This window comes from Anomaloglossus baeobatrachus, chromosome 4 (assembly GCF_048569485.1).
Source record: "Anomaloglossus baeobatrachus isolate aAnoBae1 chromosome 4, aAnoBae1.hap1, whole genome shotgun sequence".
Taxonomy (NCBI): Eukaryota; Metazoa; Chordata; class Amphibia; order Anura; family Aromobatidae; genus Anomaloglossus; species Anomaloglossus baeobatrachus.
Genome location: NC_134356.1, coordinates 417,368,984 through 417,382,661, shown reverse-complemented (window position 1 = coordinate 417,382,661; position 13,678 = coordinate 417,368,984). Strand labels below are relative to the sequence as shown.

The 13,678-nt window shown below is 49.3% G+C and overlaps 1 protein-coding gene across 6 annotated transcripts in view; it reads left to right on the top strand.

The window, feature by feature from the left end:
• The window catches only part of AHCYL2 (adenosylhomocysteinase like 2), a 206,846-nt gene that overhangs the window by 169,819 nt on the left and 23,349 nt on the right, over window positions 1-13,678 (top strand). For all 6 annotated transcript variants that reach the window (XM_075345364.1, XM_075345367.1, XM_075345365.1 and 3 more), the window contains exon 15: window positions 3,206-3,284. In XM_075345364.1, the coding sequence (XP_075201479.1) occupies window positions 3,206-3,284 (79 nt within the window). The remainder of the gene's footprint in view (window positions 1-3,205; window positions 3,285-13,678) is intronic.

The window sequence follows — 13,678 nt, the reverse complement described above, 5'->3', positions numbered from 1 at the left end:
GTGCCGAAAAAGGACGGATCCTTCCGTCCTGTTCTGGACCTAAAACTGCTCAACAAACACGTAAAAACCAGGCGGTTCCGGATGGAATCGCTCCGCTCCGTCATCGCCTCAATGTCCCAAGGAGATTTCCTAGCATCAATCGACATCAAAGATGCTTATCTCCACGTACCGATTGCACCAGAGCATCAGCGCTTCCTGCGTTTCGCCATACGGGACGAACACCTTCAGTTCGTGGCACTGCCTTTCGGCCTGGCGACAGCCCCACGGGTCTTCACCAAGGTCATGGCAACAGTAGTAGCAGTTCTGCACTCTCAGGGACACTCGGTGATCCCTTACTTAGACGATCTACTTGTCAAGGCACCCTCTCAAGTGGCATGCCAACACAGCCTGAACATTGCTCTGGAGACTCTCCAGAGTTTCGGGTGGATCATCAATATTCCAAAGTCAAATCTGACACCGGCCCAATCACTGACATATCTTGGCATGGAGTTTCATACTCTCTCAGCGATAGTGAAGCTTCCGCTGGACAAACAGCGTTCACTACAGACAGGGGTGCAATCTCTCCTTCAAGGTCAGTCACACCCCCTGAGGCGCCTCATGCACTTCCTAGGGAAGATGGTAGCAGCAATGGAGGCAGTTCCTTTTGCGCAGTTTCATCTGCGTCCACTTCAATGGGACATTCTCCGCAAATGGGACAGGAAGTCGGCGTCCCTCGACAGGAACGTCTCCCTTTCTCGGGCAGCCAAGGCTTCCCTTCAGTGGTGGCTTCTTCCCACTTCTCTGTCGAAGGGGAAATCCTTCCTGCCCCCATCCTGGGCTGTGGTCACGACGGACGCGAGTCTGTCAGGGTGGGGAGCGGTCTTTCTCCACCACAGGGCTCAGGGTACTTGGACTCAGCCAGAGTCCTCCCTTCAGATCAATGTTCTGGAGATAAGGGCAGTGTATCTTGCCCTAAAGGCGTTCCAGCCGTGGCTGGAAGGCAAGCAGATCCGAATTCAGTCGGACAACTCCACAGCGGTGGCATACATCAACCACCAAGGCGGAACACGCAGTCGGCAAGCCTTCCAGGAAGTCCGGCGGATTCTGCTATGGGTGGAAGCCACAGCCTCCACCATATCCGCAGTTCACATCCCGGGCGTAGAAAACTGGGAAGCAGACTTTCTCAGTCGCCAGGGCATGGACGCAGGGGAATGGTCCCTTCACCCGGACGTGTTTCAAGAGATCTGTTGCCGCTGGGGGATGCCGGACGTCGACCTAATGGCGTCCCGGCACAACAACAAGGTCCCGACATTCATGGCAAGGTCTCAAGATCACAGAGCTCTGGCGGCAGACGCCTTAGTTCAGGATTGGTCGCAGTTTCAACTCCCTTATGTGTTTCCTCCTCTGGCACTGTTGCCCAGAGTGTTACGCAAGATCAGGTCCGACTGCCGCCGCGCCATCCTCGTCGCTCCAGACTGGCCGAGGAGGTCGTGGTACCCGGATCTGTGGCATCTCACGGTGGGCCAACCGTGGGCACTACCAGACCGACCAGACTTGCTGTCTCAAGGGCCGTTTTTCCATCTGAATTCTGCGGCCCTCAACCTGACTGTGTGGCCATTGAGTCCTGGATCCTAGCGTCTTCAGGGTTATCTCAAGAGGTCATTGCCACTATGAGACAGGCTAGGAAACCAACGTCCGCCAAGATCTACCACAGGACGTGGAGGATATTCTTATCTTGGTGCTCTGATCAGGGTTTTTCTCCCTGGCCATTTGCCTTGCCCACCTTTCTTTCCTTCCTTCAATCCGGATTGGAAAAAGGTTTGTCGCTCGGCTCCCTTAAGGGACAAGTCTCAGCGCTCTCTGTGTTTTTTCAGAAGCGCCTAGCCAGACTTCCACAGGTACGCACGTTCCTGCAGGGGGTTTGTCACATAGTCCCTCCTTACAAGCGGCCGTTAGAACCCTGGGATCTGAACAGGGTGCTGATGGCTCTTCAGAGACCACCTTTCGAGCCAATGAAGGATATTTCTCTCTCACGCCTTTCGCAGAAAGTGGTCTTCCTAGTAGCAGTCACATCACTTCGGAGAGTGTCTGAGCTAGCAGCGCTGTCATGCAAAGCCCCTTTCCTGGTTTTTCACCAGGACAAGGTGGTTCTGCGTCCGGTTCCGGAATTTCTCCCTAAGGTAGTATCCCCCTTTCATCTCAATCAGGATATCTCCTTACCCTCTTTTTGTCCTCATCCAGTTCACCAATGTGAAAAGGATTTGCACTTGTTAGATCTGGTGAGAGCACTCAGACTCTACATTTCTCGTACGGCGCCCCTGCGCCGCTCGGATGCACTCTTTGTCCTTGTCGCTGGCCAGCGTAAAGGGTCACAGGCTTCCAAATCAACCCTGGCTCGGTGGATCAAGGAACCAATTCTCGAAGCTTACCGATCTTCTGGGCTTCCGGTTCCCTCAGGGCTGAAGGCCCATTCTACCAGAGCCGTGGGTGCGTCCTGGGCTTTGCGGCACCAGGCTACGGCGCAGCAGGTGTGTCAGGCAGCTACCTGGTCGAGCCTGCACACTTTCACGAAACACTATCAGGTGCATACCTATGCTTCGGCAGATGCCAGCCTAGGTAGGCGAGTCCTTCAGGCGGCGGTTGCCCACCTGTAGGAAGGGGCCGTTTTACGGTTCTATTACGAGGTTTTATTTTACCCACCCAGGGACTGCTTTTGGACGTCCCAATTGTCTGGGTCTCCCAATGGAGCGACAAAGAAGGGAATTTTGTTTACTTACCGTAAATTCCTTTTCTTCTAGCTCCAATTGGGAGACCCAGCACCCGCCCCTGTTCCCTTCGGGCTGTTGTTATTTGTGTACACATGTTGTTCATGTTGAATGGTTTCAGTTCTCCGAAATTCCTTCGGATTGAATTTACTTTAGACCAATTTATAAGTTTTCCTCCTTCTTGCTTTTGCACCAAAACTGAGGAGCCCGTGATGCACGGGGGGTGTATAGGCAGAAGGGGAGGGGCTTTACACTTTTAAGTGTAATACTTTGTGTGGCCTCCGGAGGCAGAAGCTATACACCCAATTGTCTGGGTCTCCCAATTGGAGCTAGAAGAAAAGGAATTTACGGTAAGTAAACAAAATTCCCTTCATTTCATACATTACCTTCTGGTCAGCCGTTCCCGACCAGTCTATTCATTGTCTTGTGCTACAATCACCATCTTGTTTGCACACTTATAGGCACTCGCACTCATAGAACTCTACAATGCTCCCGAGGGCCGCTACAAGCAGGATGTCTACCTTTTGCCTAAAAAAATGGGTAAGTCTTAAAATAGGAGAAATGTCTACTATTTTGGATATTGGTATAAACAACAAGCAAGGAAAATAAATACTGCTGTACACATTATATTCAAAAACCTTAAGATTAGAATCACCAGATCCATATTATAATTATATTATGTCATCTTTTTTACTATGGTCCCCAACATTAGTACATAGCTACAATCGACTCATAGCTGCATATGTAAAAATATAAATTAGTCTCCAGGTGGATTTGTTATATCAATTTTTTTTATTAGTAGAAAAATTGTTTATATGGATACACACAGTCCAGATAGTGCTTTATAAAATCAAAATACGTTAAGGAAAACAACTCATAGGACAGTGTGACCTAGGTTCCATACACAGCAAATTCATTAGGCCAATTATATATATTCAGAACCAGACATGAATAAATTATGTAACATCAAAAGAGCAACCAATTCATGTGTATGCAATATTACATTGAGCAAATATATATAATATATATATATATATATATATATATATATATATATATATATATATATATATATATAATATATATGTCTGTCTGTCTGTCTGTCTGTCTGTCTGTCTGTCTGTCTGTCTGTCTGTCTGTCTGTCTGTCTGTCTGTCTGTCTGTCTGTCTGTCTGTCTTGCTCCAAAATTGTGTCCTTACGGTGACACAAAGCTGATTGGCCGCTGGGCTCGCCATGGCGCCGCCCCCCCCGCACGGATTGGCCGCTCGCCCAGGCAACACGCCCCGCCCCCCTCACGCAATGCACGCTCGCTCTGGCCCCGCCCCCCGCACGCATTCCCCGAACCGACCGACACGGAGCAGCGACTCCCAGGTGAGTACTGTACCCCCGGGAGCCCACATCAGCGTACACCGCCAACCCAGCCGACACATACCCTCGCATTGCTGGGGTTGCCGCCGTATGCTGGTGTGGGCTCCCGTGCGAGCGGGGGACGGGATACGCTGGTAACCATGGTAGTATAGTTACCAGCGCATCAAGGTCCTGCAGCGGCGGAACATACACACGCACGCACGCACGCACACACACACACACACACACACACACACACACATCAGATCACACTCACTCTCACACACACCTCACACACATATCACATCGCATCCACACACTCACAACATCCTGGGATATCGCTTGCTTCTCGGCGGCGATACTGTGCAGTGAACTTCCAGGACCTGCCGGAGGATCACATGTGGTATCTCCGGATGTTGTGAGTGTGACCGCGTATGTGCAATATCGTCAATGTGTGTGTGTGAGAGTGTATGCGATCGGGTGTGTGTGAGTGTATGCGATCGGGTGTGTGTGAGTGTATGCGATCGGGTGTGTGTGAGTGTATGCGATCGGGTGTGTGTGAGTGTATGCGATCGGGTGTGTGTGAGTGTATGCGATCGGGTGTGTGTGAGTGTATGCGATCGGGTGTGTGTGAGTGTATGCGATCGGGTGTGTGTGTGTGTGTGTGCGATCGGATCTGTGTCGGCAGAGGAGCACGGCGTGCTGGAGGAGGCTGGGAGGAGAGAGGCTGAGGCTGGGGTAGGCTGGGGACAGAAAAGGCTGATGCTGGGAGGAGAGAGGCTGATGCTGGGAGGAGAGAGGCTGATGCTGGGAGGAGAGAGGCTGATGCTGGGAGGAGAGAGGCTGATGCTGGGAGGAGAGAGGCTGATGCTGGGAGGAGAGAGGCTGATGCTGGGAGGAGAGAGGCTGATGCTGGGAGGAGAGAGGCTGATGCTGGGAGGAGAGAGGCTGATGCTGGGAGGAGAGAGGCTGATGCTGGGAGGAGAGAGGCTGATGCTGGGAGGCGAGAGGCTGATGCTGGGGGGCAGAGAGGCTGATGCTGGGGGGCAGAGAGGCTGATGCTGGGGGGCAGAGAGGCTGATGCTGGGAGGCGAGAGGCTGATGCTGGGAGGCGAGAGGCTGATGCTGAGAGGCTGATGCTGGGAGGCGAGAGGCTGATGCTGGGAGGCGAGAGGCTGATGCTGGGAGGCGAGAGGCTGATGCTGGGAGGCGAGAGGCTGATGCTGGGAGGCGAGAGGCTGATGCTGGGAGGCGAGAGGCTGATGCTGGGAGGCGAGAGGCTGATGCTGGGAGGCGAGAGGCTGATGCTGGGAGGCGAGAGGCTGATGCTGGGAGGCGAGAGGCTGATGCTGGGAGGCGAGAGGCTGATGCTGGGAGGCGAGAGGCTGATGCTGGGAGGCGAGAGGCTGATGCTGGGAGGCGAGAGGCTGATGCTGGGAGGCGAGAGGCTGATGCTGGGAGGCGAGAGGCTGATGCTGGCTGGGAGGCAGAGAGGCTGATGCTGGCTGGGAGGCAGAGAGGCTGATGCAGGCTGGGAGGCAGAGAGGCTGGGGTAGGCTTGGAGGCAGAGAGGCTGGGGTAGGCTTGGGGGCAGAGAGGCTGGGGTAGGCTTGGGGGCAGAGAGGCTGATGCTGGGGGCAGAGAGGCTGATGCTGGGGGCAGAGAGGCTGATGCTGGGGGCAGAGAGGCTGATGCTGGGGGCAGAGAGGCTGATGCTGGGGGCAGAGAGGCTGATGCTGGGGGCAGAGAGGCTGATGCTGGGGGCAGAGAGGCTGATGCTGGGGGCAGAGAGGCTGATGCTGGTGCAGCATGGGGGATGGAGCACGATGGGGAGTGCGCAGCATGGCGGATGGAGCACGATGGGGGGTGCGCAGCATGGGGGATGGAGCACGATGGGGGGTGCGCAGCATGGGGGATGGAGCACGATGGGAGGTGCACACCTCCCCCCAACACACACACACGCGCACTGCACAACACACACACACACTGGGAACCACAAACACCGCCCTTCAGACACCCACACACACAGACAACGCTGCACACACACAACACCCAACACACAAACACCACAGCATACATAAATATACGAACATACCGCACAACACACACATTGCACAAAACATACCTCCCCCCAAAACACACCATACACACACAAACCGCGCAACACACAACGCTACAGACACACAGAGCTCCAAAAACAACGCAACACACGCACAACACCGCTCTCACCCCCCGCCACACCCAGACAACACCCAGAACATGTACAGCGCCCTACACAAACACTTGGTAAGTACACACAACAACATCTATGTATATAACAAAAATCATACATGAACTACACAATACGTAAATGCTAGAATACCCGATGCGTAGAATCGGGCCACCTTCTAGTGTGTGTGTGTATATTATATATATATAGTACACACACACATCAGATCACACTCACTCTCACACTCACTCTCACACACACCTCACACATCACAACATCCTGGGATATCGCTTGCTTCTACACCGGCTCTGTCAGGATCCCGGCAGCGCCACACATAACCTTGCGATGCTGGGATCTTCACGGAGGCCGTGAAAGCTGGTAACCATTATACACATCGGGTAACTAAGGTCCCTTAGTTACCAGATGTGTATCATAGTTACCAGTGTACACCGGCTCACACTCACTCTCACACACACCTCACACACACATCACATCGCATCCACACATCAAGGTCCTGCAGCTGCGGAAAATACAGACACATAACAGCACACACACACACACATACACACACAAATCAGATCACACTCACACACACCTCACACATCACATCGCATCCACATACTCACAACATCCTGGGATATCGCTTGCTTCTCGGCCTCGATACTGTGCTGTTGTGATCTTCCAGGACCTGTGGGAGGATCACATGGCCAGAAGCATGTGATATCCCCGGATGTTGTGAGTATAAGCGCGTATGTGCGATATCGTCAGTGTCTGTGTGTGTGAGTGGATGCGATCGGGTGTGTGTGAGTGGATGCGATCGGGTGTGTGTGAGTGGATGCGATCGGGTGTGTGTGAGTGGATGCGATCGGGTGTGTGTGAGTGGATGCGATCGGGTGTGTGTGAGTGGATGCGATCGGGTGTGTGTGAGTGGATGCGATCGGGTGTGTGTGAGTGGATGCGATCGGGTGTGTGTGAGTGGATGCGATCGGGTGTGTGTGAGTGGATGCGATCGGGTGTGTGTGAGTGTATGCGATCGGGTGTGTGAGTGTCGGCAGAGGAGCACGGCGTGCTGGAGGAGGCTGGGAGCAGAGAGGCTGATCATGGGGAAGGCTGGGAGGAGAGAGGCTGATGCTGGGGGAGGCTGGGAGGGGGAGGCTGGGACGAGGGAGGCTGATGCTGGTGGAGGCTGATGCTGGGGGAGGCTGGAAGGAGAGAGGCTAATGCTGGTGGAGGCTGATGCTTGGGGAGGCTGATGCTGGGGGAGACTGGGAGGGGAAGGCTGATGCTGAGGGAGGCTGGGAGGAAGGAGGCTGGGAGGAGAGAGGCTGATCCTGGGGAAGGCTGGGAACGGGAGGCTGATGCTGAGGGAGGCTGGGAGGGGAAAGCTGATGCTGGGGAAGGCTGGGACGGAGGCTGGGAGGAGAGAGGCTGATCCTGGGGAAGGCTGGGAACGGGAGGCTGATGCTGGGGAAGGCTGATGCTGAGGGAGGCTGGGAGGGGAAAGCTGATGCTGGGGAAGGCTGGGAGGACGGAGGCTGGGAGGAGAGAGGCTGATCCTGGGGAAGGCTGGGAGAGGGAGGCTGATGCTGGAGGAGGCTGGAAGGAGAGAGGCTAATGCTGGTGGAGGCTGATGCTTGGGGAGGCTGATGCTGGGGGAGACTGGGAGGGGAAGGCTGATGCTGAGGGAGGCTGGGAGGAAGGAGGCTGGGAGGAGAGAGGCTGATCCTGGGGAAGGCTGGGAACGGGAGGCTGATGCTGAGGGAGGCTGATGCTGAGGGAGGCTGGGAGGGGAAAGCTGATGCTGGGGAAGGCTGGGAGGAAGGAGGCTGGGAGGAGAGAGGCTGATCCTGGGGAAGGCTGGGAACGGGAGGCTGATGCTGGGGAAGGCTGATGCTGAGGGAGGCTGGGAGGGGAAAGCTGATGCTGGGGAAGGCTGGGAGGACGGAGGCTGGGAGGAGAGAGGCTGATCCTGGGGAAGGCTGGGAGAGGGAGGCTGATGCTGGAGGAGGCTGGAAGGAGAGAGGCTGATGCTGGCGGAGGCTGATGCTGGGGAGGCTGGGAGAGGGAGGCTGATGCTGAAGGAGGCTGGGAGGAGGGAGGCTGGGAGAGGTAGGCTGAGAGAAGAGAGGCTGATGCACACACACACACACGCACACACACACACACACACACACACACACACACACACACACACACACACACATACTCGTTTTTGGTGGTTTAGAGGGACACCTGACTGGAACATGTATTGTGGGGACTACCATTCCCTGCAGTGATATGAACAAGGCAATCATATAGGAATATTTTAGTGCAATGTGTAACCACAGTAATCACTTGAGCTAATCAATATTGCTTAAAATAAGGAACCTGACTTTTACTATCCTTGTGAGGACCGTTTCATGAACAATGACCATCTGAGGACATCTGTAAATACACACATCTCAGGGTTTTAACCACCTGGGGACTAAGATATTTTTCTGCTGTTAGGTCACTAACAATGGAGGTCTATAGGAGAAATTACATTTAAGGCTCGCCCACACAAGCGTATTTGCCCGTCTGTGCAGTGTCCGCAAATAGGGACCAAAGCTTTGGTCCCTAATTGCGGACACTGCACAGACGGGCAAATACATTCGTATGGGAGAGTCCTAACTTGTTGAAAAAAAAAAATCACCACACCAAGACCATGCTGTTTTTTAAACAAACTGCCAATTACCCAAGAAATACAAAGTGAGAAAATGCTCCATCTACAATGCTTTTCATTTTGTGGTTATTATACTTTCCCTGTTAAGTGCTAGCCAATCTGTCAGCAGCATTTTTCTGCGAAAAAAAACAGGTATAAACATTTAATCTGTTTGAGAACAAAAATTGTTTGATTTGCCCATAATAACCAATCACAGCTTTGGTATCAACCTCTGATTAGTTGCTATAGGTGATTAAGACAGAGTGATAAGTACAGGCCAATGGATTTTTATAGAAAATGGTGCGTGTAACACCAGCCTTACCAATTTTACTATTGATGTTGCATTCAGGCCCTTAAAGTTCATGTATTATTTCCTTCCCGCAAAATGACCTAACTCTACATTAAAGGGGTATTCTGGGAATACAGAATTCCCAGTACCTGGCAGGACACCTGTAAGGAGAGAAGGGGGACTGGTGCTTTTAGTCTCGTCACCGGCGGCCTTCCATGCCATGCAGCAGCCTCCATCACCGGCGCCGCAAAGTCCCAAAGTGTTGGGCCGGCATCTATCGTTCATGTTACCAGCGGCTACTCACGCTTCACTGGTTAGGCTCGATCTGCTTCTGAAGCCTGTGAGTGGCTGGCAATCACGTGTACAATGACGTGGTAACAGACACTTCCGGTTTTTGTAGCGCCGGTGACGGGAGCCCGTGCTCAGGACAAGAGACCTCGGATGATGGTAAGTACCAGTCCGCCTCCTATCCCTACAGGTGTCCTGCCGGCTGACAAGAATTCTCTATTCCCGGAATACTCCTTTAAGTTTTTAAGAGACTAGTTTACAATTGACATATGGTAACATGATTTGGATGAATTGAGCACAAAAGCGGTACTAATATACAGCTGGGCTATTGCTACAATGGATGGGGTTGGAGCGAACTATGATCCCGGTACTGAAGTTAGACAGTAATACAGTTAGACCTACAGTGTAGGTAAATTAATAAATAAATGTGACAGACAAATATTGAATGCCAAAGTAACAAATTTATTCAACATTTTATATAAAATACATATGTAAAACAATTGAAGTTGCAGGGTTGAAACAGAGTGGAGTAAGAACAGTTCACAAGTTGTGGAAGGAGGGCGAGTACACTGAGGTCACAAAAAGCCTTTGGTAAAACAGATCAAAATCTTGGAGTTTCTTTTAGTAATACCTTTGTTGGTCCTGGGTTTTTGGGAAACCTTCTTTCCATTTAAAATTTAAGTTGAAATTAACCCAAAACTATTTAGTCATGTTGACCTATGTATCATCAACTAGACACAATGTTAGCAATGGTAAAATGCTTTAGAGAAACCGAGAACAAAAATAATTTCATTATATCTAATACTTACCATTCAATATGTCCAAGTAAAAGCTTATGTAACTGAGCAACATAAGCTTACAGCACTATGAAAATAAGTGTGAAAAACAAAACGCACAGTCAAGATTTACAGGTGTGCTATTCATATAATAGGGCCTATTGATATCCCTAGTGTACCATATCAAATAAAGGACAAGCGGCTATATTGCACACTTGCTTGTACTATACCACTTTCAGACATGCAGGTACAAGTCTTTTATCATTAAACCTAAAGGGGTTCAGGAACCAAACAGGTGTACTCGCCTATTGTTGCGCCCCAAGGTCCTGGTCCGGACAATAATGGTGTTCCCAGAGCAATTCTGGCATCCTGGCTCTCCAGCACCTCTGTTAGAAACACTCTTCTTGAGCATTTCTAGCCACTTGTGGCTGAAGGACTAAAGGCCGGAAGGTGCAGTGTATCCGAACATCATATGATGGCGTTCCAACCCATGAATGGGGCGGCACCTTCACGAAATCCCAGGCATGCACAGTGGAAGCATTGCCTGGGATGGTGGTGCAGAGCATGTGACCACTGTAAACGTGAGATTTGCTCCACAGCAGTCAAATGCTCCGCACCAATGCATCCTGGAATACCTGCCAGTAAACAACAGCAAAGAGGACCGGAGAAGACCTGGAGGAGCGGTGGGAGGACGTAAGTCGCATTTCTGCAACATGCTATGGCACACCGATTACCATATCATATTGCAGAAAAAAAGTTGTGACAACAGAACCCCTTCAACAACTCGACAGTTATTGTTAGCACATATTGATCATCAGGTGTTACACACACTTTTGGGATTATAGGGGTTTTTTTTAAACAATTGCCACAAATGTTTTCTGTAATAACTGTTTCCAGCACCTTAATCTTTTATAATTTTACTTGCCCATCATCTCTTGCATTTGTATATTGCCATACATTTTTGTTGTTTTATTGACTAGGGATGACTTTGAAGACTGAAGGAAAAAAATGTTTTCCAAATTAATGCTGGAGAGAGAAAGATCAGATTTGGGCATCTCAATCCTGATTATAAGTGAAATCAGGTCAATCTGGTTTGACCCGAACATCAGTGGGGTCGCTTGTTTTTATTGATCCCTTACAAACATTTCATTATCATGGCGGTAGTTGTCCTGCTGCTGTGTAGGGCCAGCTGTTCAATAAAGGGACATTAATTGGCCTTATCATATCAATAACTCACTTGCAATGCTTGACTGTGTGTATTTGCTATTTATATTGGTTCATTTTTGTAGTTATTTTTATGTTGCCCAGGTACATGGACTTTTATTTGGATATATTAAAGGAGCTCTGTCAGCTATTATGAATCCCATAAAGTAACATATAGGGCTTAAAGGGGTACTGTCATTTGACAAGTAAGATAGAGAGCTGGGGCCATGCCGTACTGGTTGCAATACGTACGGCCCCGTTCTCCGCCCGCCTGCTATGTGTCAGGTTGTAATACCCAGGCGCATGCTCTCTGCCCAACACAGCAATGCAGTACCTCTTGAAAGTAGGGGGACCAAGGAGTCTGGGGTTTTATACTCATATGGTCACCCATTCTTGCACTGTTCTAAAACAAAAATAGTTGACTAAAAAGGAAGGAAAGAGTGGTGCCACTTGGGGATGACCAAAGCAGTAAAAAATATATACACACAATAACCCCCTGGAAGGACTTGGCCAAATTAAATGGCTACCCCACACTTGGTGGTGGGACCGCATGGTGTATACCGGAAAACTGATACGTGTTTCCGTAGAGTTTACAACAAGAGAACCAATAAAGTCACCCACGATCAAGTCGATGGAACCATTACTTCTGTAGGTCTAAATTTACTATAGGGGTATAACATGACAGTTGTTAGACGGATATAAAATGAAAAGTTTTTATTAACAATAAATACTAGACCATGGTAATGTGGCAACGTTTCGGGCTACAAGCCCTTTGTCAAGCTGTAACATAAAATGCGCAGGGTCTAGAATGAGAATACATATAATCAATTAAAATATTAATAAACACATAAGAAGATATAAAAAAGTTTACATGTCGTACATAATATAAATAAAACCGGGTTATCCTGATTCTGAATCATAAACACACAATTATGTATATACACATATACACACACGTACATATGTCGTATCTCCACTAAATAATAGTACATCATAAATCATTGTTTGTTGAATTAGTCATAGAAAATCCATTGATACACAGATATGCATAGGCTATTACCTTAAGCAGTGTATAATACCATAATATGTCCAGTTACATTATTCTATATAGGGGAGAGAGTTAAGAAACAGGTCCCAGTGACTCCTGTACAATAATGAGTTTTCAAAGATAGTGAGAAATAGCTTACCTAGAGTGCTTTGGTTATGTGACCAACGGCCCCATAGTGTAAAGTGTAGAGCTTCAGAGCAGTTGATAGGCAACACCTAAAAGTTAGCTAGAGTATTACAGGGCGTTGTAAGGCTACGGTCCTCACGTGTATAGAAGCATTAGACCCACAGGAGACCCTTGGTGAAGAGTGATCTTACCTATCTGAGGGGTGATGCGGAGTCACAGCAGCGTGTGCGTGTGGGCAGCAAAGGAGCCCGTGCCTCTTAGGTGCAGCAAGCTCCGGCATCCACGTGGGGTGTACCGTAGCCTTACAACGGTCTGTAATACTCTGGCCAACTTTTAGGTGTTGCCTATCAACTGCTCTGAAGCTCTACACTTTACACTATGGGGCCGTTGGTCACATAACCAAAGCACTCTAGGTAAGCTATTTCTCACTATCTTTGAAAACTCATTATTGTACAGGAGTCACTGGGACCTGTTTCTTAACTCTCTCCCCTATATAGAATAATGTAACTGGACATATTATGGTATTATACACTGCTTAAGGTAATAGCCTATGCATATCTGTGTATCAATTGATTTTCTATGACTAATTCAACAAACAAATGATTTATGATGTACTATTATTTAGTGGAGATACGACATATGTACATGTGTGTATATGTGTATATACATAATTGTGTGTTTATGATTCAGAATCGGGATACCCCGGTTTCATTTATAGTATGTACGACATGTAAACTTTTTTATATCTTCTTTTGTGTTTATTAATATTTTAATTGATTATATGTATTTTATCATTCTAGACCCTGCACATTTTATATTACGGCTTGACAAAGGGCTTGTAGCCCGAAACGTTGCCACATTACCATGGTCTAGTATTTATTGTTAATAAAAACTTTTCATTTTATATCCGTGTAACAACTGTCATTTTATACCCCTATAGTAAATTCTTGCACTGTGTCGTTCCAAA